This window comes from Colobus angolensis, unplaced genomic scaffold (assembly GCF_000951035.1).
Source record: "Colobus angolensis palliatus isolate OR3802 unplaced genomic scaffold, Cang.pa_1.0 Scaffold468, whole genome shotgun sequence".
Taxonomy (NCBI): Eukaryota; Metazoa; Chordata; class Mammalia; order Primates; family Cercopithecidae; genus Colobus; species Colobus angolensis.
Genome location: NW_012118132.1, coordinates 182,427 through 204,506, shown reverse-complemented (window position 1 = coordinate 204,506; position 22,080 = coordinate 182,427). Strand labels below are relative to the sequence as shown.

Genomic DNA, 22,080 nt, shown 5'->3' with positions numbered 1-22,080 from the left:
GCGCGCAGGGCCAGGGCGAGGTCACCGAGCAGCTGGCGCACCTGGTGCGGGCCCTCTGGACCCTGGAGTACACCCCGCAGCATAGCCGCGACTTTAAGGTGAGCCCGCGCGCCGCCTCGCCCCGACTGCACCCCGGGTCCCTGGGGCACCTGCCTGCTCAGGTCTTCCTTCCCTCGGTTCCTCTTGGCCCGGCGGGGCTGCTCTGAGTGGTCTGTGCAATCTACCAGTAATTGTAAGGAGATTCATTCATTCATTCATTGATGCACGCACTCACTCGCTCACTCAACATGTATTTATTGAGAGCTTGCTACATACGTGCCTGTGCTCTGTGTTAATAGGCAATGGGAGTGACGTTGCAATGAACAAGAGTGCCTTCATGGAACTTGCATTTTTGTGGGATGGGAGTGTTGAGCATGGGTTCAAATCCTGGTTCTGCCACTTACTAGCAGTGTGACCGCGGGCAAGTTAAGCAGCCTGTCTGTGCTTACCATTTCTTCATCTGGGACCTACTTCATAAGGTGGTTGTGAGCTGCAAACAAGTTGATATATTAGGTCGAACATTGTGGAATTACCCATATTTCACTGTTTTTTATTTACAGATTGGCACTTTTATAGGGTTCGACCTGATAAGTAAAATACTTCAATATCATGTATATTTGTTGTTATTATTTTTGTTATTAAACACTTGAAGAAGTTAACGAGATAATATCAGATTGTGGTTTGAAGAAAGAAAAACCTGCTGATGTGATTGATGTGCTGACAGGCTACTTTTTATTTTTATTTTATTTGTAGAGACAGGGTCTTGCTCTGTTGCCCAGGCTGGAGTGCAGTGCTCACATAGCCTCAAACTCCTGGGCTCAAGCGATCCTCCTGCCTCAGCCTCCTGAGTATTTAATAGCTGGGACTACAGACACACACCACCATACCTGGCTATTTTTTTTTTTATTTTTTTATTTTTATTTTTATTTTTATTTTTATTTTTTGATACGGAGTCTCACTCTGTCGCCCAGGCTGGAGTTCAGTGGCGCGATCTCGGCTCACTACAAGCTCCGCCTCCCGGGTTCCCGCCGTTCTCCTGCCTCAGCCTCCCGAGTAGCTGGGACTACAGGCGCCCGCCACCTCGCCCGGCTAATTTTTTGTATTTTTAGTAGAGACGGGGTTTCACCATGTTAGCCAGGATGGTCTCGATCTCCTGACCTCGTGATCCGCCCGTCTCGGCCTCCCAAAGTGCTGGGATTACAGGCTTGAGCCACCGCGCCCGGCCTATTTTTTATTTTTAAAACACTTTTGTAGAGACCAAGGTTTTGCTGTGTTGCCCACGCTGGTCTTGAACTCTTGTCCTCAAGCTACTCTCCCAGCTTTGGCCTCCCAAAGTGCTGAGATTACAAGGGTGAGCTCTACATCCGTGAGGGATATGTATGGCCCTTGGCCAAGCCCTCCTTTGCTGTCTGCTGGTGAGGCTGCAAGTGTAGTGAGAGGGTGAGATTTGAGAGCCGAGTGGTGGGCTGGGGCCGGATGATATGGGACCATTTAGGATGCACTAAGAAATTGGGCTGTTACTCAGCAGAGGGAGAACATGATGTGAGATTGTATAAGGGATACTTTTAGGTAGGACGTGAATATGATATTAAATAGCATGAAATCGGGCTGGGCGCAGTGGCTCATGCCTGTAATCCTAGCACTTTGGGAGGCCAAGGCGGATGGATCACCTGAGGTCGGGGGTTCGAGACCAGCCTGACCAACATGGAGAAACTCCATCTTTACTAAAAATACAAAATTAGACGGGCGTGGTGGTGCATGCCTGTTATCCTGGCTACTCAGGAGGCTGAGGCAGGAGAATCGCTTGAACCCTGGAGGCGGAGGTTGCGGTGAGCCGAGATCGCGCCATTGCTCTCCAGCCTGGGCAACAAGAAACTCTGTCTCTAAAAACAAAACAAAACAAAAAACAGCGTGAAATCACACAGGGAGAAAGTTAATTCCTTTTCTTTTCCTATCCTGATCTTGCCCAGGACAAAGTCTCAGCTTGATGTTAGCCTGTTTTTAACACCTTTTGTTCACCCCCCACTCATTTTTTTTTTAAACAGAGAGAACAAGCTTCAAGTCTAGAAGCGTTGGCAGGCAACAGTAGCTAGAATTTAATAAGGTTATGCTTTTATCGGGTTTCCATTTGTCTTCAATTCTTGGCAAAAGGTACTGGTTTCCCATTGGTGCTATAAAACTTCTTTATAACATACATTTATTTAAGTAAAAGGAGATGATTTTGTTAAAATATAAAAAGGTGAACTATCCGAGGATCTGCCCTTGGTTAAGGTCCTGCTTTCTTGCTGACAAACTACATGGTCAGTGTGCATCTCTCCCCGTTTAATACCTTTTCCTTATATTTTATGCTGCTCAGTGCTGTTTTTCTTGGAAAAAAATCGTTGCCGTTTGATCTTGACTTGAATGGAAGTACTTGACTGAGATAAGGACTGGAAAAAAGTGAGATCTATGTCAGAGATCTCAAAATAATAATAATAATAATAATAATTATTATTATTATTGAGATGGAGTCTCGCTCTGTCGCCCAGGCTGGAGGGCAGTGGCCTAATCTCGGCCCACTGCAGCCTCTGCCTCCTGTGTTCAGTCAAGCAATTCTCCTGTCTCAGCCTCCCGAGTTGCTGGGACTACAGGCGCCCGCCGCATGCCCAGTTAATTTTTGATCCACTTGCCTCGGCTTCCCCAAGAGCTGAGATTACAGGTGTGAGCCACCGTGCCCAGCTGAGATCTCAAAATTAGAAAGGGAGAATGATCAGGAGAACTGGCTACTGTAGGTCCACCCCCTGCCCCCCATCCTGCCCCTCTGCTTACAATTGCCTGTAAGTAGCCACAGCATTTGTAAACTTTTCGAGGTCAGAGCCTAGTATTTAAGTTCGGTTTTCTCCTCTTTTCCAAAATGTGAAAATCAGTTTCTACAGCATCTTTGTATGTGAACATTTCCATTGCTTTTTATGAGTTTGTGTTCACTTTTTTATCCATCAAGCTGTGAACAGAAATGGGTCAATAATTCTAGAAGTACAGAGACTGATTTATAGGCATGCTTTGGCAGACATGAAAGATTCTTAGAGGCCTGACTTTTTAAAAAATGTAATCTCCTGAACCTTTAGTAGGTTTCACTCTACATTCATTCATTCACCTTCCATTTATCGAAGGCTTACTTAATCAGTTAGGAATGCCTTCAGCCCAAGAAAGGAAAAGCCTTAATGATAGTGCCTTAAGCAATAAAAAACGTTGCAATTGGCATACACAGTGATTCCGGAGTTGGATGGTTCTATGGTTCAGTGGCTTGTTGGGCCCAACAAGAATCCAGACCATTTCTGTATTTCCACCCTGTTGTCTTTTTAGCTATCATTGACTTTTTGTTCTTATGTTTGTCACCTCATGGTTGTCCAGTGATGGCAGCCACAGCACCTAGCATTCTACGCAGGAGGGCAGGAAGTCATTAGGGAAATAAAAATTCTTCCAGAAGCCCCCTCAGCAGGCTTCTGCTGACATCTCATTGGCTATAACCATGTCAGTTGGCTGTCATGGAGGCTGGAGGGTGGGTATTTGGGTTTTCTTGTCTTCATAGAGGAGATGAGTAAAGGAGGGGTTTACCTCCCAGGCAGCAAGAAGTGCTGAGTCTAGTGGGATCTAGGAAGTTCCCTGAGACAGCGCTTCTCACGCGTCAGTGTGCACATAATTCACCTGGGGATCTTGCTACAAAGCAAATTGAGATACAGTAGAGCTGGAGTGGTGCCCCAGATTCTGCATTTCTAACAAGCTCCCTGGTGATGCTGGTGCTTTTGGCTCAAGGACCATCCTGTGTATAGCAGGCACCAAGGAACAAGGAAAGCATTACCGAAAAGGTGGCTCCTGAGCAGTGTTCTGAAAGATGAATAGAAATTTGCAGGGCGAGGAAGTAGCGGAGTGGCATGAAAGGGTGTGTGGTTTTGGGGAATAGACATTTAGTGGCTGGCTGCACTACTGAGAGCAGTGGGGGTGCAGGAAGCCTGGGAGAAGCGTGTTGGAAACGCACTGTGAAGGGCTTCGTGAGCTATGCTGGTTTGGATTTCATCCTCTGCAAGTTGAGAATCCAGAGCTGATTTTTAAGCAAGGAAGTGGTATAATTAGATTCTTTTCCCCTTTTAATACCCCAGTTAGGTAACTCTGGCAAATTGATTACTTTTTTAAAAAATGTTTTATTTTAGCTAAATTTGATGGATATTAGTTTGAGTATAAAGGAAGTTGAATGCTAAGGCAGGACACAGTGGCTCATGTCTGTAATCCCAGGTGGGAGGTGTAATCCCTTTGGGAGGCCAGGGTGGGTGGATCACTTGAGACCAAGAGTTCCAGACCAGCCTGGACAATATGGTGAAATCTCGTCCCTACTAAAAAAATACAAAAAGTAGCCGAGCATGGTGGCACACACCTGTAATCCCAGCTACTCGGAAGTTTGAGGCACGAGAATCTCTTGAACCCAGGAGGTGGAGGTTGCAGTGAGCAGAGACCACGCCACTGCGCTTCAGTCTGGGTGACAGAGCAAGGCTCTGTTCCCCCCGCCCCCGCCAAAACAAAACAAAACAAAGTTAAACACCAGAAGATGGACCTGAGGGCTCACTCTTGCTTCGCCTGCTTGGGGTGGACATTGTTATTTCATTCAGATATCCTTCACTCTCAGATTGCTCATATTCAGCCGTAGAATCCTGCTCAGTTCTAGAAGGGCTCTAGGCAGCTACCACCAGTTGGTTGAAGTTGGCAGAGGAGATAAAACCAATTTGCCATCTTGAGATAGTTTGCCTTGAGGTAAGAAAAGCACTTACTACGTCTTTGTGCTTTTATTATCTTAAAACTTTAAGTTACTAATGTTTTTCTTTGTAAGTTTTTCAATTAGAATTTTTTCTTCCTTTCTAACCACATTGATTTGAGTTTTAGGAGCTTGCCAAGTAGATGGTTTTTGGTTTTGGATGGGCTAGATGGTTGTTAAAGTTGAGTTTTCGTTTCCCAGGATGAAATGAGTTGACTAGCTCAACCTTGATACGCTTTAAAAAACGTCTCTAGCCATTACCTTTATCCTTTCTCTTTTTACACTTTTTTTTTTGTTTGTTTGTTTACTACTCTTAGACCACTGGTTTTCAGCACAGGCACTTTTGTCTGTCCTCACCCCACCCTGTTCCTACCCCCTGGGACATTTGTCAATGTCTGGAACCCTACTTGGTTGTCATAGCTGGGATCAGGATGCTACTGGCATGTGGTGGGTAGATTCCAGGGATGCTGCTAAATGTCACACAATGTGCAGGACAGCCCCCCTTAATAAAGGATTTTCACCCCCAAGTGTCAATATTGCTGAAGCTGAGAAACTTTGGAGGAATGTTTGGAGACTCAGCACAAGTTTCCCCTTACTTCCCCAACCTTTAAAATGGTTACCTTCTCTCTCTCTCTCTCTCTCTTGCTCTGTGTTTTCTCTCTCTCTTGCTGTCTCTTGCTCTGTCTCACTGTCTTCCCCTCAACCTCTCCCTCTCTCTTTCTCCTTCTCTGTCTCCCCTGCCTCTGAGTGTGTATATGTGTTTGCAGCAGCCCTAGGGTAAAACTTAGACTTCACTGCCGGGCGCGGTGGCTCACGCCTGTAATCCCAGCACTTTGGGAGGCCGAGGCGGGCGGATCACAAGGTCAGGAGATCGAGACCATGGTGAAACCCCGTCTCTACTAAAAATACAAAAAATTAGCCGGGCGCGGTGGCAGGCGCCTGTAGTCCCAGCTACTAGGGAGGCTGAGGCAGGAGAATGGCGTGAACCCAGGAGGTGGAGCTTGCAGTGAGCCGAGATCGCACCACTGCACTCCAGCCTGGTGGACAGAGTGAGACTCCGTCTCAAAAAAAAAAAAAAACAAAAAACTTAGACTTCACTGGCAAGACCCTTGCATCACTTTCTTAGTAAAATAGTGAGAGTAAATAAATCACTTTGAATACATAATATGCTGTTTTAAAGGGAAATCAGCTTATTGCCTTCATAGGAGCCTGCGTGCCCCAGATTCTTACAAATGCTTTCTGAGTTTTAGTGCTCAGAGCCGTTTTGCAACAAGTAAAAAGATGGATGATCATCTTTCAAGCAAGAAAGATAAATTTTATGGCAGCAGTTTTTAAATTGTGCTGCGAAGAACAGCTAGAACAGAGTGATCTATTGATAAAAGAATTGTGGGGACTCCTTCCAAATTTGCAGTGAAACAAATAGTAATTGATGAATAGAATTCTCTCTCACATATTTTTTTTTCCTTGAACTTTGGTGCCTTGTGGTGCTTATTTATTAGTGAGCATTCTCAAGTCACTAAAGGAATAAACATGCGTAAGAGACTAGTGGGGAACAACCTGGCAATTGGAGGCTAACACTTGCTGAGTTTCCCAGCCTGCTTTTCCATGCACCCATGCTGGGGGTTCTGGTGCTATGCTACAAACCCATGGTACATAGTTTTTTTCTGGTTTCTGTGAAGCTTTTTAGTATACTGTTATTTCAGTGTTTTCCACAAAGCACACTGACTTCAGGGTGTCCCTTGGGGGAAAAAATGAAATTGTGTAGGTCACATTTAGTTTTGTGACAGAGTATAAAATAGAAAGTACATCCCTTCCTGGTCAGTTCTCTGGTCCATCAAATGCCATCACTTGAGTTTTAGCAAAGCTCCAAATCTCTGAGGGAGAAAGTTGATAGAATCATGAAATTTTAGACTTGGAAGGAGACTCAGATGTGGTGTGAGTAGTCCATAGCCTTTCAGGATGAGGGAACTCAGTTCACCTGCTGGCTAGATGTTGTGGGAGCAGAAGCAGAGTTCTGACTTCCACTGACTGTCAACTCTGTGTACCTCTGCGCTGCTGGTGCACAAATGGTCCTGGGCCTGGGGTGACCTTATCAGTACAAGCAATGAAACGACAGGTCTCAACATAACACATACACGCGCAGAGGAGACATGCTGAAACGTGTAACATTTTTTCCTCTGCGACTGTGGTGCTGAATTGGAGTGAAAATAAGGTCATCTGCAGCTGGCTTCACATTTGTGCCATTGCTCCTCAGGCTTAGGTGTTTTTGGAAGTCTTTCTTAAAACACATTCCTTTCAGACTGTTTCAACACATATATCAACACGCGTGGATCTCTCTCCAGTAAGCTTTAAGCTGATGTTTGCCACATCTTACCAAGTTTGGTAAAAGTAAAGTGTTAAGAATTACAATACATTTTCCAAGAGGACTAATTGAGGAATAAAAATACATGTGATAATTATGAACTCCATATTCGTGGACCTGAATCACATTTGCTGCACAGTTATTGTTAGTTTAGGTGTTGGGCTGGGAATAGAGGATTAAGTACAAAGGCTATAGGACGAGGTTCATGCCCTCAGAGAACTTAGCTGCTTATAGAGAAGCTGTTTTAAGTTGTACTGATGAGGAAAGTTCACTGGGAGCTCAGAGAGAGGTGAGATCATTGTGTACGAAAGTGTAAGTAGAAAGATTGATTTATTCATCCTTATATTTGTTGTCAGCCATTAAGCATCTACAAATTTGAGTTTCTAACTCCATGCCACATATTGTACAGGTCATTTGTTATATAATGGAAAACAAGGTGATATGATAATGGTAAAAAAGTTGTAAAAGACCATGTGGTCCCTTCCTTCATGGAACTTTTATTGCTACAGAGGAGGCAGATATTATTCAATAAACACTGGTAAATATGAAATTAAGAATTACAGTAGGCCAGACATGGTAGCATGCGCCTGTAATCCCAGCACTTTGGGAGGCTGAGGCAGGCAGATAGCTTGAGCCCAGGAGTTCGAGACCAGCCTGGGCAACAGGCGAAACCCTGTCTCTCCAAAAAGTACAAAAATTAGCTGGGTGTGGTGTCACACACCTGTGGTTCCAGTTACTTTGGAGGCTGAGGTGGGAAGATCACCTGAGCCTGGGAGGTCAAGGCTGTAGTGAGCTGAGATTGCGCCACTGCCCTCTGGCTTGGGCTACAGAGTGAGACCCTGTGTCCAAAAAAATATATATATATATATTGTATAAGTGCTAAAGAGAAATAGGTGTATGAGAGGGAGTGGTGGGTGTGACCAGGCAGGAGGAATAAAATGCAGAATGCGCTATAGTTGGAAAGAGCTGAGGGTACACTTAAAAGTCTGACAGATCTTATTTGCAGCTAGAGAGCCAGGAGGAGAGTGGGGTGGAGGAGGTGGAAAGAGAGGCAGGGGCCAGGTAGGCAGAGGCCGAGTCTGCCTTGGTAGCTATAGTGCCTTATAGACCAAGGTAAGGGGTTTTAGATTTTATTCCAAGACACATGGAGGCTGTTGTAGGCTTTAAACAGAGTCCTGGTATGATTTTGGGAAAATGTGAAGTGGCCATTCCGGGCACTGAATAGTGAGTAGAATGGAGGCAGAGACCAGTCAGGAGGCTTTTGTGATGAACTAGGTAAAAGGGATGATGGAGGGAGGTGGAGAAGTGGATGGATTTAAGATGTGTCTGGAGGTAGACTTTTGACAGAACTTGCTAATGGATTGATTTGTGGCCAGACACTGGAGCAGAGGACATCGAGGAGAGCATCCAGAATAACTCCTACCTGTTTTCCTGAGCAACTGGGGCTGTATACCTATTTGAGGAGAAGCAGTTTTGGGGGAGTCAGGAATTCAGGTTCAGATATGTTAAATAGTACACTCATGAGATGTCTAGTAGGCAGTAAGGAACTCATAAGGTAAACATTTTGGAGTCGTCCCCAGTAGATGACGTATTTAAAGCCATGGGCTATAGACTTAGAATGGGATTTGAAGATAAATAAAACATTGATAGTTAAGGGGAAGAGAGACGACATTCTAGGTTGCTAAGGAAATATTCTGAGCAGAGATATAGATATAGCATGGTCTGGGGACAGAGAGCCTTGATTTGGAGCAGATTCTCGGCCTTGGCACTGTTGCTATTTTGGGCTGGATAATTGTTTGTTGTTGGGGGCTGTCCTGGCACTGTAGGATGTTTAGCAGAATCCCTGGCCTTCACCCACTAGATGTGATTGTACTCCCCCTACTCCAAGGCATGGCAATTAAAAATGTCTCCAGATACTGCCAAGTGTCCCTGGGCAGCAAAATTGAGAACCACTGATTTGGAATGAAGGGGAGATAAATTTAGATGACTGGGGAGAGGAGAGGGGTGCGGCACATTATGGATGACTTTGAGAGTCTGTCACAACAGTTTAGCCTTGAGGCTGCAATCAGTAGTGATTCAATTGAGGCTTCTTGAGTTGTGCAGAGAGATTGATTTGATGAAAACGATTTTAGAAAAATGGGTCTGATGGTGAGCGAAAATGAATCAAATGGAGGAGAAAATAAATACAGGGAGAAAACAATCACAGGAATGAAGTGAGGAAAAGGGGAGGAAAGGGGAATCCAAGAGACATTTTGGAGGACATTGGACACTATTAAGGAAACTACAAGACGTGGAGTGGTAAAGGGAATACTGAGATTTCAGACCAAGGTGATAAAGAAATAATAGGGATATTTGATATAAATTTAATAGCTGATAAAAATTGAGCACTTAGAAAGGGAAGTGGTTTGTGGAGCATGAGGAGCAGAAAGATTGTACATTTAATTTGAATATGTGGGGTTGGGAGTCATAGGATATGACCTTCCCACTTAAGAGATGAAGTCTTAACAGACAGTTGGAAATCAGGTGCAATTTAGGACTAGCTGTATAGACTTGGATTCAGCTGCATAGAGGTGATAATTGAAGCCAGGAGCATATTTAGAAGGTCTGAGGCCCATGACAAAGCCTTTGAGGGAAACTAAAACTGAGAGGACAGGAGGAGAAAGGGGACTTCTTAAGGGGCAGTCAGAGAAGTAGCAGCAAAACCAGGAAGGCAGAGTCATGACACCTGGTTTGCTTTACAGTTTGACGACCTGCTCTTAGTGCTGAATACAGTGTAGAGCTGCAGAAATATCAATTTATTTTATTTTATTTTTTATTTCGAGACAGAGCCTTGCTCTGTCACCCAGGCTGCAGTGCAGTGGCATGATCAGCGTGATCTCAGCTCACTGCAGCCTCTGCCTCCCGGGTTCAAGTGATTCTCCTGCCTCAGCCTCCCGAGTAACTGGGATTACAGGTGCGCATCACTGTGCCCAGCTAATTTTTGTATTTTAGTAGAGATGGGGTTTCACCATGTTGGCCAGGCTGGTCTCGAACTCCTGACCTCAGGTGGTCCACCCGCTTCAGCCTCCCAAAGTGCTGGGATTAACAGGCGTGAGCCACCGCGCCTAGCCTGAAATATCAATTTATGCCCATTAAGAAACAAATCAGGTTGGTATTTTGCAGACAGGGTATAGATTTATTAAGTCCACAGATTTATTGAGCACGTATACTGTGCTGGTCCTGCATAAGAAGGCACTGGGGATATGGCGATGAGGGAAGTGGCCCATGTCCTCAAGGAATTCAGTGTTTAGAAGGGAAGATAAATGGGTATAAAAATAATTGCAATAGGATAGGACGAGTTGTGGGACAGAGTTATGTACAAAAGTGCTGTGCAAACCTAGGGGTGAGGTCCCCTGAGGGAGGAATGGGGCCTGCGGGTGACTGAAGAAACAATACCTGCTCCGTGTCTTGAAGGATTTGGTAGGAATTTTCTAGGTAGATAGGGGAAAGGTGGGAAAGTCCTTTGCAGGGTAGCAAAGCCTGTAAGTGCAAAGGTTTGGAACCTCGAACAACATGGCTTCTTCAGAAAATGTCAAGGTCTAGGGTGGTTGTAGCAGAAGGGTAGTGGTTGACAAGGTAGGATGGGAGGAGGCCCACTGAGTGATGGTTGGAGCAGGGCTGGATCTGGAACTCCTTGGGTGCCATGTTGCGGAATGGCATTCTGCAAAGGCAGGGACCAAATAATTTTAGACAAGCTTGTGATATGATTGTCTTTTTTCTTTTATTTTTAAAAGAATGTTCACTCAGAGGCTAGGTACATTGAGGATGGGTTGAGTGATGATGAAAGAGGGGAAAGGACAGAAACTGATTCAGGACAAATAGTATATATATACCTTAGCCTCTTTGAAACTGGTAACATTTGGGAAACTGAAGCAATTTAGAACTTTTCAAAGATGATAAATTATATTTTAGACATGTTATATTTGTGGTCCCATGGTAATTCATGAGGGGAAATATTTGGTAGTTTAGGATAGAGTTTTGGCTAGATATTTCTATTTATTATAAAACTCCAATTCTGAGGTTTTTGAAAAATGTCTTCCCAACCAACGATGTAAACTAGCACTGAATCTGTCATTCTGATTTGACCTAGTTTGGTTCTTTACACATTTGCAGGGGCAGAGCTTCAACTTGAACTTAGGGCAGTGTGACATACATGCTCTTACTCTGTGGAACGCACTGCCCTAAGGTGCCATTGATTTACATTTTTGTACTTCTTGTCCACTTACAATATCTTATATAGTTGTTATTCTGGTCAGACCACTTCGGATTATGAGTTTTAAATGCAACTTGTAAAAACATTTTTTAATGTTTCTAAAGAACATTTGTAATACTGTTTAGTGTTTAATGATTTATGTGGTATTACCACATTGCTAAGTGATAATTTACTTATCCGGTCCTCTTCCTTTGTACATTTTCTTCCCTACTCTTTTTTTTTTTTTTTTTTTTAAACTATAATGAACATGAATTGTGTTAATAGCCTTTTGCTTTGTTGGGTTATTTCTTTAGGATACATTTCCAGACATATCCTTAGAACATCAAAAATGTATGGACATCTTTTTGATTTCTCATGTATTATATTACATTGCAAAGAAAAGAAACTACAAAAATTACAGTGCTGCTAGTTGATAATAAACTTCACCCAGCATAGTAAATGGTACATGTTGGGTACCCAGAAGCCATTTGTAGAATGAGTTTGGTTTTGTAATTTAAATTTGTCATATCCTTTTTTTGCTCATTTATCTCTCAGCATTTGAAAACTTTTTTATTATAGTAAAATATACACAACATAAAATGTACCATTTTATGTATATAATTGGACTGGGTGCAGTGGTTCATGCCTGTAATCCCAGCACTTTGGGAGGCCGAGGAGGGCGGATCACCTGAGGTTGGGAATTTGAGACCAGCCTCCTGACCAACATGGAGAAACCCCGTCTCTACTAAAAATACAAAATTAGCTGGGCGTGGTGGCACATGCCTGTAATCCCAGCTACTAGGGAGGCTAAAGCAGGAGAATCTCTTGAACCTGGGGGGCGGAGGTTGCGGTGAGCTAAGATTGAGCCATTACACTCCAGCCTGGGCAGCAAGAGTGAAACTCTGTCTCAAAACAAAAACAAAAACAAAAAACGAGAAAAACCACAATCCAGTGGCGTTAGGTACAGACACTGTGGTACAACCATCTTTCCGTTTCAAAAACTTTTTCATCATCCCAAACAGAAACTTTGTATACATTAAACTTTGTATACATTAACTCTTCTCTAGTCCTCAGTAACCTCTATTTTTCTTCTGTCTCTATGAATTTTCCTATTCTAGGTACCGTATAAAAAGGGAATTCTATAATATAATATGCAAAAAATTTTTTTCTGGCTTATTTCACTTAACATAATGTTTTCAAGCTTCATGCATGTTATAGCATGTGTCAGAATTTCATTTCTTTTTATGGCTGAATACTGTTCCATCGTTTGTATGTAACAGATTTTTATTCTTTTATCTGTCAGTAGACACTTGGATCGTTTCCCCCTTTAGGTTATTGTGAATAATGATCCTGTGAATATTGATGTACTAGTATCTGTTTGAGTTCTTGTTTTCAGTTTTTTCAGATCATGTAATTCTATGTTGAACTTTTTGGGGGACTGTCAAACTGTCTTCCACTAACTGCACCATTTTACATTCTCATTGATAATGGATGAGGGTTCTGATTTTTCTGCATCTTCACCAACATTTGTTAGTTTCCATTTGCTTTTGATTGTAGCCATCCTAGTGGGTGTAAAGTGGCATCTCATTGTGTGTGTGTGTGTTTTTTTTTTCTTTTTGAGACAGGGTCTTGCTCTGTCACTCAGGTTGGAGTGCAGTGGTTCAGTCATGGCTCACTGCAGCCTCAACCTCCTGGGATCAAGGGATCCTCCTGCCTCAGTTCCCCTGAGTAGCTCAGACTACAGGTGCGTGCCACTATGTCTGGCTAATTTTTGTGTTTTTGTAGAGATGGGGTTTTACCATGTTTCCTAGGCTGGTCTTGAACTCCTAGGCTCAACTGATCCACCTGCCTTGGCCTCCAAAAGTGCTGGGATTATAGGCATGAGCCACCACACCAGGCCTCGTTGTGGTTTTGTTTTACATTCTCCTAATGACTAATGATGAGCACCTTTTCAAGTGCATATTGGTCATTTGTATATCTTTGGAGAAATGTCTATTCAGGTCTTTGCTAATTTTTGAATTAGTTTTTTGTTAGTGGTGGTGATGAATTGTGAGAGTTCTTTATATATTCTAGATGTTAATTTCTTATCAGATACATGAATAGCAGCTATTACCTTCCATTCTGTCATTCAATCCCTTGGTAGTGCCTTTACAGACACAAAAGTGGTTTTTTTTTTTTTGAGATGGAGTTTTGCTTTGTTGTTGCCCAGGCTGGAGTGCAGTGGCACGATCTCGGCTCACTGCATCTTCCGGCTCCCAGGCTCAAGCAATTTTCGTGCTTCAGCCTCCTGGGTAACTGGGATTACAGGCATCCGCCACCACGTCTGACTAGTGTTTTGTATTTTTAGTAGAGACGGGGTTTCACCGTGTTGGCCAGACTGGTCTTGAACTCCTGACCTCAAGTGATCTGCCCACCGCGGCCTCCCAGAGTGCTGGGATTACAGGTGTGAGTCGCCGTGCCCAGCCAAGTTTTTAATTTTGATGACATCCACTTTTTCTAGTTTTTCTTTTGTTGCCTGTGCTTTTGGTCATATTCAAGAAATCATTGCCAAATCCAGTGTCATAAAGCCTCTGTTTTCTTCTGAAAGTTTTATAGTTTTAGTTCTTATGTTTAGGTTTTTCATCCATTTTGAAATAATTTTTTAGGTAAGGGTCCAACTTTATTCTTTTGCATGTGGCTGTCCAGTTTTCCCAGAACCATACCATGGTTAACAGAATTATCCTTTCCCTATTGAATGATCTTGGTACCCTTGTTGAAAATCAATTGATCATATATGTGAGGGTTTATTTCTTGACTCTGTGTTCTATTCCATTGATTTATATGTCTGTTTTTATTAGGCTTTATCTTTATGTATCTTTACCTCACTGTTCTCATTACTGTAGCTGTGTACAGTAGTAAGTTTTGAAATCAGGAAGTGTGAGCCCTTCAATTTTGTCTTTTTTGGGATTGTTTTGCTTCAGTGTCTTGAGATTATTCCATATTAATTTTAGGACGAACTTTTCTATTTCTTCAAAAAGACACTGTTAGGATTTTGACAGAGATTGCCTTGAATATATAGATCGATTTGGGTAATATTGTCATCTTAACAATATTAAGTCTTCTAAGCCTTGAAGATGGGATGTCTTTCCATGTATTTATGTCTTTAATTCCTTTCAACTATGTTTTGTGGTTTTCAGTGTACCGTTTTTTTCCTTCCTTGGTTAAATTTATTCCTAAGTATTTTTTTCTTATTGATGCTATTGTAAATGGAATTGTTTTATTTTTGTATTGTTCATTACTAGTATATAAAAATGCAATTGATTTTTGCATGTTGATTTTGTATCCTGCAACTTTGCTGAATTTATTTATTAGTGCTAACAGATTTTGGTATGGAATCTTTAGGTGTTTCTACATATAAGATCATGTCATTTGTGAAAAGAGATCATTTTTCTTCTTCCTTTTCATTTTCAATGGCTTTTGTTTCTTTTTCTTGCCTAATTGTTCTGCTTAGAACTTCTCATACTATGTTGAATAGAAGTCGTAAAAGTAGGCATCCTTGTCTTGTTTCTTGAACTTAGAGGAAAAGCTTTTAGTCTTTGACCATTGAGTATGTTGTTAGCTGGGGGCTTTTTAATGTGGTGCTTCTATCATGTTGAGGAAGTTTCCTTCTATTCCCAATTTGTTGAGTGTTTTTTTATCATGAAAGAGTGTTGAATTTTGTCAGATGCTTTCTTCTGCATCAACTGAGATGATCATGGTTTGCTTTTTTCTCATTATTTTGTTAATGTTGTGATCAATTTTCATATGTTGAACCTCCTTTCATTCCAGAAATAAATCCCATTTGGTTATGGTGTCTATTTAGATTCTGAAGATTGTTTGATTTTTAAACTTTATAAGAGCTTTCTATAGAATATGTGTGTGTGTGTGTATATGTTTATATAAGGTAACAACTTTAAACATTTGATATATTTGATAAAAATATTTCCTTCATTTTCTTGCTCTTTTAGTTTGGTACGTTTGTATATTACAGAAAGTTTTAATTTATATTTTTTAACCTGACCTTTTCCCTTATTGCTTTTGTTATTATATAGCTGAAAATGGTATTCTTGCATATAGGATAATTTTTCTCTTCTTTTTTTTTTTTTTTTTAGCTTTTTTTCTACTATGTTCTAAAATATTTATCTCTTCAGAATGTGGAGTTTACTTTGGTGCATGCATACAGTGAGGATTTATTTTAAGGTTTGGTATTTTCCATCTTGTGTTCTTGTGTAGTATAGTGAGTGGTTAAGAGCTTGACTGGGGGGCCAGACTGCCTGCGTTCAAATCCTGGCTGCACCACTTGCTGGCCTCGGGACGTTTGGCACTTAACTCTTTGGGCTTAATTTCCTCATCTGTAAAGTTGAGATAAGGGTATATCTATTTCATAAGGCTGTTTTGAAAACAAATGAGAGAAAAACTTGGCAGGGGGTCTGGCATTCCGCCAGGGCTCACTGAGAGCTAACTGATGTTGTTACCATTGTTACTCCAACCTTATGATCATCCTGCTTATTTACCAAAGGTTTCTCTGTATATTTAGAGTTTTAGTTTATTTCTGAATTTTGTATTCTGTTTCATCAATTCTTTTACTGGTGCTATATAGTGTTATTGTTGCTTAGTCTTCTTTCTCATGCTATTTAAAGTTTCTCTAAATTTTAGAATTGTTTTGTCAAGTTTCAAAAACAGTCATCTGTTCGATTTTTTTTTTTTTTTTTGTGAGACAATGTTTCACTGTGTTGGCCAGGCCGGGAGTGCAGTGGCATGATATTGGCTCAGTGCAGCCTCAACCTCCCGGGCTCAAGTGGTCCTCCCACCTCAGCCTCCCGAGTAGCTTGGACTATGGGTGCATACCACCATGCCTGGCTAACTTTTGTATTTTTTTGTAGAGATGAGTTTTGCTATGTTGCCCAGGCTGGCCTTGAACTTCTGGGCTTGAGTGATTTGCCCATCTGTTCCTCCTCAAGTGCTGAGATTATAGGCATGAGCCACTGCGCCTGGCCAATCTGTGTGAATTTTAATGTTAAATATGTGCATTAATTTGGGGCAGGTAACCATGTTTACCGAATGCCTGCCTGTCACTGATACAATCAGTAACTCATCACAAAATATCAACTAAAAATGTTACAGTAGGAGAGCCTGAATTGACTGATAACTGAGGAAGAAATGGAAGGCTCATAAAGAACTGCCTGTTCCCTCAAAGGGTAGCAGGATTGGATGGATTTATTCATACATTCTTCCAAGGATCAGATAATCCCTATGTTGTATGAACTGTTTAAAAACATAGAAAAATCACTCTCAGAGGCAAAAGGATTCTGTTTCCTAAATCCATTGCCATCTCCCCTCCACTCCCTCATGTGCAGTGATTTTGTCTTATTCAACATCGAATCTCTGTGCCTGGTTTGTAGGAGGTGCACAACGTGTTGGTTAATCTGAGAGGAACATGCCACAACCAAATACAGCTTGCAGAGCAGCCAGCCCCAGCCTCTGATGTTATAAATGTAGATGTGCTGGTGGTGAGCCAGTTCTGTTGTGGGCTTGGATCAGACCTCATTTGAGGACTGTGATTACTCTTGGGCTTGAAGCTTTAAGAGGGGAGAGGAGAAATTAGAAAAGGGAATGGCGGGCCTTGTATATAGGATTTATGAGCAGGTTGTCTGAAAATAGGATGAGCTGCCTCACATAATAGTATTTTTCCTATCACTGCACAAGCTTAAGCAGAGTCTTGGGTGATACTGTAGGAGGGCAGTCACATGCCTCCTAGTGGACTGGGCTGGATTCACCTTACTTACTTTTTTTTTTTTTTTTGATTTTGAAATGTGAAAAGGACATGAGATTTGGGAGGGTCCAGGGGCGAAATGATATGGTTTGGCTCTGTGAGATCACTTACTTTCTTTGTCCCTTGCTCCTTTCTTCTGACTTTTGAGCTTATGTAAAATGTATGTTAGAAGCAGTGTTGACAGTGTTTGGCAGCTTTATGGGTGTGTGAAGAGTGGATAAGGAGGAGGAGATGAAAATAACATAGAGATTTTGAAACAGGGTGTTTGGGGATGGCAGTCTTGACGACTGGAAAAATAAAATGGAAAGCCATTCTGGATGTGGGTGGATAAGTTTCATTTTGGTTGGGTCATATAGTATTTGAACATAAGAATCCCAAGAAAACAAAGCTGTATTTATTGATTATTACCATTTTCAGGTATTGTGCAATGTGAATCATGTAAGTTTTTGGTGACCCATGTAGAAAGGAACTGATCTAGTCTAAACATGGAACTGTCTCTTAAATCAAGATACAATTGTAATCATACAGATGCTTTTCCTAGGTTAGTTGTTTTACATCTTCCTTTGTGTGACTTAAAGTTTTTAGTTTGACTCTGCTACTTTTGTTTTATTTGTGCATGGCTTGATGGATTTTTCCTGTCCCCATCTATACACTTGTCACAATGAAGGGCTACTAAATAGGGCAGTGTTAGCTGTTTGTGTAGTCCCCACAGCTGTTTCCTATAGTAAAGACTCTGGAAAACAATGACCTCATAGTTTCCACAAAAAAAACCTTTTATATTTAGTAGGGGAAAAGAAATCATTCAAAATTCAGTAATTTAAAGTTCTGTCCTCTGTTGCTTCTTCCTTCAAAAATATTCTTGTTTGCTCTGCTAATTAATTGTTCATTGGCTGTTCCTCAGATGACCTTTTATGTGTAACGAACATTTTTGCAGTGGAGCCCGTGGGGATCTCTTGTCTTTGATTTGATTGTGATCTTTCTCTATTTAGAAAATCATTGTTTTAAACCATGAACTGTGGCAGTTCCTAGAGCAATTGGCCAGTTACTGAACATCTGTTGCTTCTTCCCTCCAGCTGTTGGGTTCGGATGGTAGCAAACAATGTATCCACAAACAAACAGTTCACACTTTAGAAGATTTCGTAGGACTGATCAGGAAATGGCTTTGTTGGTATCTGCTTCTACTGGAAAGAACCCTTCTTTGTAAACCCATCACTAGCTCAGTACATGTTTTGGCTTTAATTCTTGGTATTCTTCTAATCTTGAAGAGCAAGGCACAGAGAGCCATCTGATTGTCAGGAGATTTAAGAAACAATAATAATTACAGTAATGAAAATGCCGCTTATTTGTGTAGGGCCATATCATTTACAAAGTGAATTCATGTACACAAGCCCAGAGAGGAAAGCAAGCTGATGATGGCACGTTCCATGTGCCTTTTGTGGTTCATTAGAGTTCTTCAGCGTCAAATGCCCTCCCATTCATTGCTACACTCATTTTATTGCTTGCACATTTCAGTCCTTTAGTACTCTAGTGACACAACAGGTTTCTGTGTTTGATCCTGTCTCCAACAACATTTTTGCCAGTGAGTTGGATGAGGACCTAACCTAGGTATATTAATTGAATTTGTAAATGTCTTCTAAAAAAATTTGGCTGGGCATAGTGGCTTATGATAGTAATCCCAGCACTTTGGGAGGCTGAGGGTGGAGGATTGCTTGAGCCTACGAGTTCAAGACCATCCAGGGCACCATAACAAGATCGATCCTGTGTCTACAAAAATAAAATACAACTTTAAATTGTTATTATTTTTAGAGAGTCTTGCTCTGTTGCCCAGGCTGGAGTGCAGTGGCATGATCATAGCTCACTGTAGCCTTGAATTGCAGGGCTTGAGATCCTCTTGCCTCACCCTCCTGAGTAGCTAGGACTGCAGGTGCACACTACCATGCCTGGATAATTTTTGTATTTTTTTGTGAGATGGGGTATGTTGCCCAGACTGGTCTCGAATTCCTGGCCTTGAGTGATCATCCCACCTTGGCCTTCTAAAGTGCTGGGATTACACGCATGAGCCACAGCGCCCAGCTGATTTTGTAAATGTCTTGACGAGTATAGCATATACTCCAAGTTAGAAAATGCAGGTCCATTAAGATCTTTGATTAAAATTAACAGCTAACATGGAATAGAATCCTGCGTCTTGCATTTGGACCCAAAAATGAAGTAACTACCCCATAGCACCTATGTGAAAGGACCTGGGTGTGTTACTAGCATGTGACTTATGCTCATGTGTCTGCCAAAAATGTTTAAGGTTTTTATGCTGCCTTCAGAGAAGTATCTTGATCTGGGGTGGTGGGTGATAGTGCTGTTCCTGTCAGACCACACCTAGGATTTTAGGTTTATGTGTCATTCTGGAAACCTAGGATATCATGTAATTTCTGGACTGACAAATTGTAGTGTGTCTAGAGTTGGTGGTGGAAGACTCCCTAGGGGAGTCTATCAGCAGGGAGAGGGGATTACTGTGAGAGAAAGCATTTGTCTTTGCACGTAATTTCAACTCCTGTAATTCCGGCCCTCATTATGTCTCAGTCACACAATTGCAGTAGCCTTCTAGCCCCCCTGCTATTGCTAAATTCTGTCCTTTCTGGTTGGTAGTTTTTCTTTGTTAAAATTTTATTTATTACATTAAAAATTATTAGAGATGGGGTGTCACTTTGTTGACTAGGCTGGACTCGAACTCCTGGCCTCAAGTGATACTCCCATCTTGGCCTCTCCAAATGCTGGGATTTTGGGATTGAGCCACCATGCCTGGCCTAATTGATAGTTTTGATTGCTGCCAGATGAATCTTATTAAAGTTTACTTGAAATTACAGTATTTTTCTTTTCAAAAATTACCATTGCTTTTTTATACACAAAGTACCATGTAAATTTCTTAGCTTGGTATTTAAGCTTTCCCATGATGAAACCTTATCTTCTCCCTATCCTGGAAAGGCAGAGGAACACAGGGAAAGAGCTGTAGCATCAGAGACTTTGGTTCAGATTCTGAGACCTGAGGCAAGTGACGCATTCTTCATAGGGTTGATAACCAGGAATAGGTGAGAAATGTATGTAAAGTGCCTAATACAGTGCCTAGTATAGAGAAATCTGTTAGCATTATTATTTCACAGTCCCCTGACCACCTTGCTGGCTATTGTTTGTGCCCTATACCCTCCCACCTGTCATGCTTTTTCTGTTTTCTCCTTCCTGGGTCCAGAGCACACCCCCATTTTACTCGTTTTAGAAATTACTCTTACTACGTTAAAGTTCTCCTCACCCCTGTAGTTGAACGTTATGGCTCCCTCATTTGAAAGCAGATCACATTTTACATGGAACCGTGTTAAAGTACTTGTACACTTCCCTCTTAGTTATGTTTAATAGTAGTAATAGCCAAATGTTCAGAAAACCTTTCTTTGTGAACATTTCAACTATATGTAACTAAGAGGGGAGATCAGTACGATGAACCTGCATTTCCCTGTCACCCAGCTTCAACAACTACCAATTTGTGGACAATCTTATTTCATCTGTAAAACCTTTGCCTGTACTCCCCCCAAACTTTTGAAGCAAATTCCAAATGCATTTCATCCATAAATATTTAAGTATATATTTCTAAAAGATAAGGATGCTTTAGAAAAATCATAATGCTATTATCTGCCTAAGGAAAACTAATATTCCTTGATATCATCAGATATCCACCAGTGTTCATATTTCTCTGATATTGTTTCTCTGTCTCTCACACACGTGTACATACACATATATGTGTACAACTGTGCATATATATTTCCTACACTTTATGTAAGAATCCAAATAAGTTTCCAAAATTTTAATGGATTGATACATCTGTTGTCTGTCACGTTCTGTCTCTTACTTATTTTTCCTCTGTCAGTTTATTTGTTGAATGCATGTTTGTCTGGTAGAGCAAAACTTTTCATATTATTTGTGATTTAGGACTAATTTTTAAAATTTCCAATCTATTGTGGACTGTAAGATACAATACAAATAAATTAATAGAAAAGTGGCATAAAAAAGGCATATATAAGACCAGCCCCATTAAAAAATTGTTAAATTCAGTAGACATAAAGTTATGGTTTAATTTGTAAATACTTCTAAATGCTTACTCTCAACTTCTATAATGTCATCATGGACTGGCAACAAAAACTTCATTGTCTTGATTTTTTGTATTATATTCCAGTAGCATCAATTAAGATGTTCCTCTGTCCATGTATTTCCTGTAAAATGGTGGTTACAGCCAGAGGTTTAGAGACTCACGTTTGAGGTTTTTTCCTCCTCTTTTTGGCAAAACTTTCTGTGCGTAGTGTTACAAACTTCCATCAGAAAGCCTGCGCTGTTTGGTTCTCTCTCTTGTGGCGCCAAGAGTCACTGATGATTGTTCCCTGATCCATTAATTTGTTAAGGGTTTAAAATGGTGAAATTATAATTCTAACATTCCTTTTTTACTTGTTAGCGGGAACACTTCTGCAGAGACTCTTGTCCAGTTATTTGGTTTCCCTGAAGTAAATTTTGCAGAAGAAAGGCTAGATAAAAGCTTGATTTCTTCCCCCCCTCCTTTATTTTCCAGTTTTCAAAATAATTACTTGATTTCTAATTGTGTTTAGTGAATTTTTGTAACCTTATGAACTCATGAGTTTAAGCATATTTGATGTGTTCAGTCAGTTATACTTCTTAACCTTATTGATGCTCAAAGTTGTCCCATTTTTGGCCAGTGGGACAAGTCGACCGTCAAGTCGTTTTGACACTGTACTAGTAGCCTGGGATGTCAAACGAGAATGCAAGGATGTTAAGATGTTCCAGGCTTATCATTTCTTGTATCAGATTGGGAATCAGTCGTTTCC

At 41.3% G+C, this 22,080-nt stretch overlaps 1 protein-coding gene across 1 annotated transcript in view; it reads left to right on the top strand.

Annotated features, from left to right (window-relative positions):
- USP31 (ubiquitin specific peptidase 31) overlaps window positions 1–22,080 on the top strand; it is a 136,258-nt gene that overhangs the window by 32,513 nt on the left and 81,665 nt on the right. The window contains exon 3 of the mRNA XM_011958325.1: window positions 2–98. Coding sequence (XP_011813715.1) covers window positions 2–98 — 97 coding nt within the window. The remainder of the gene's footprint in view (window position 1; window positions 99–22,080) is intronic.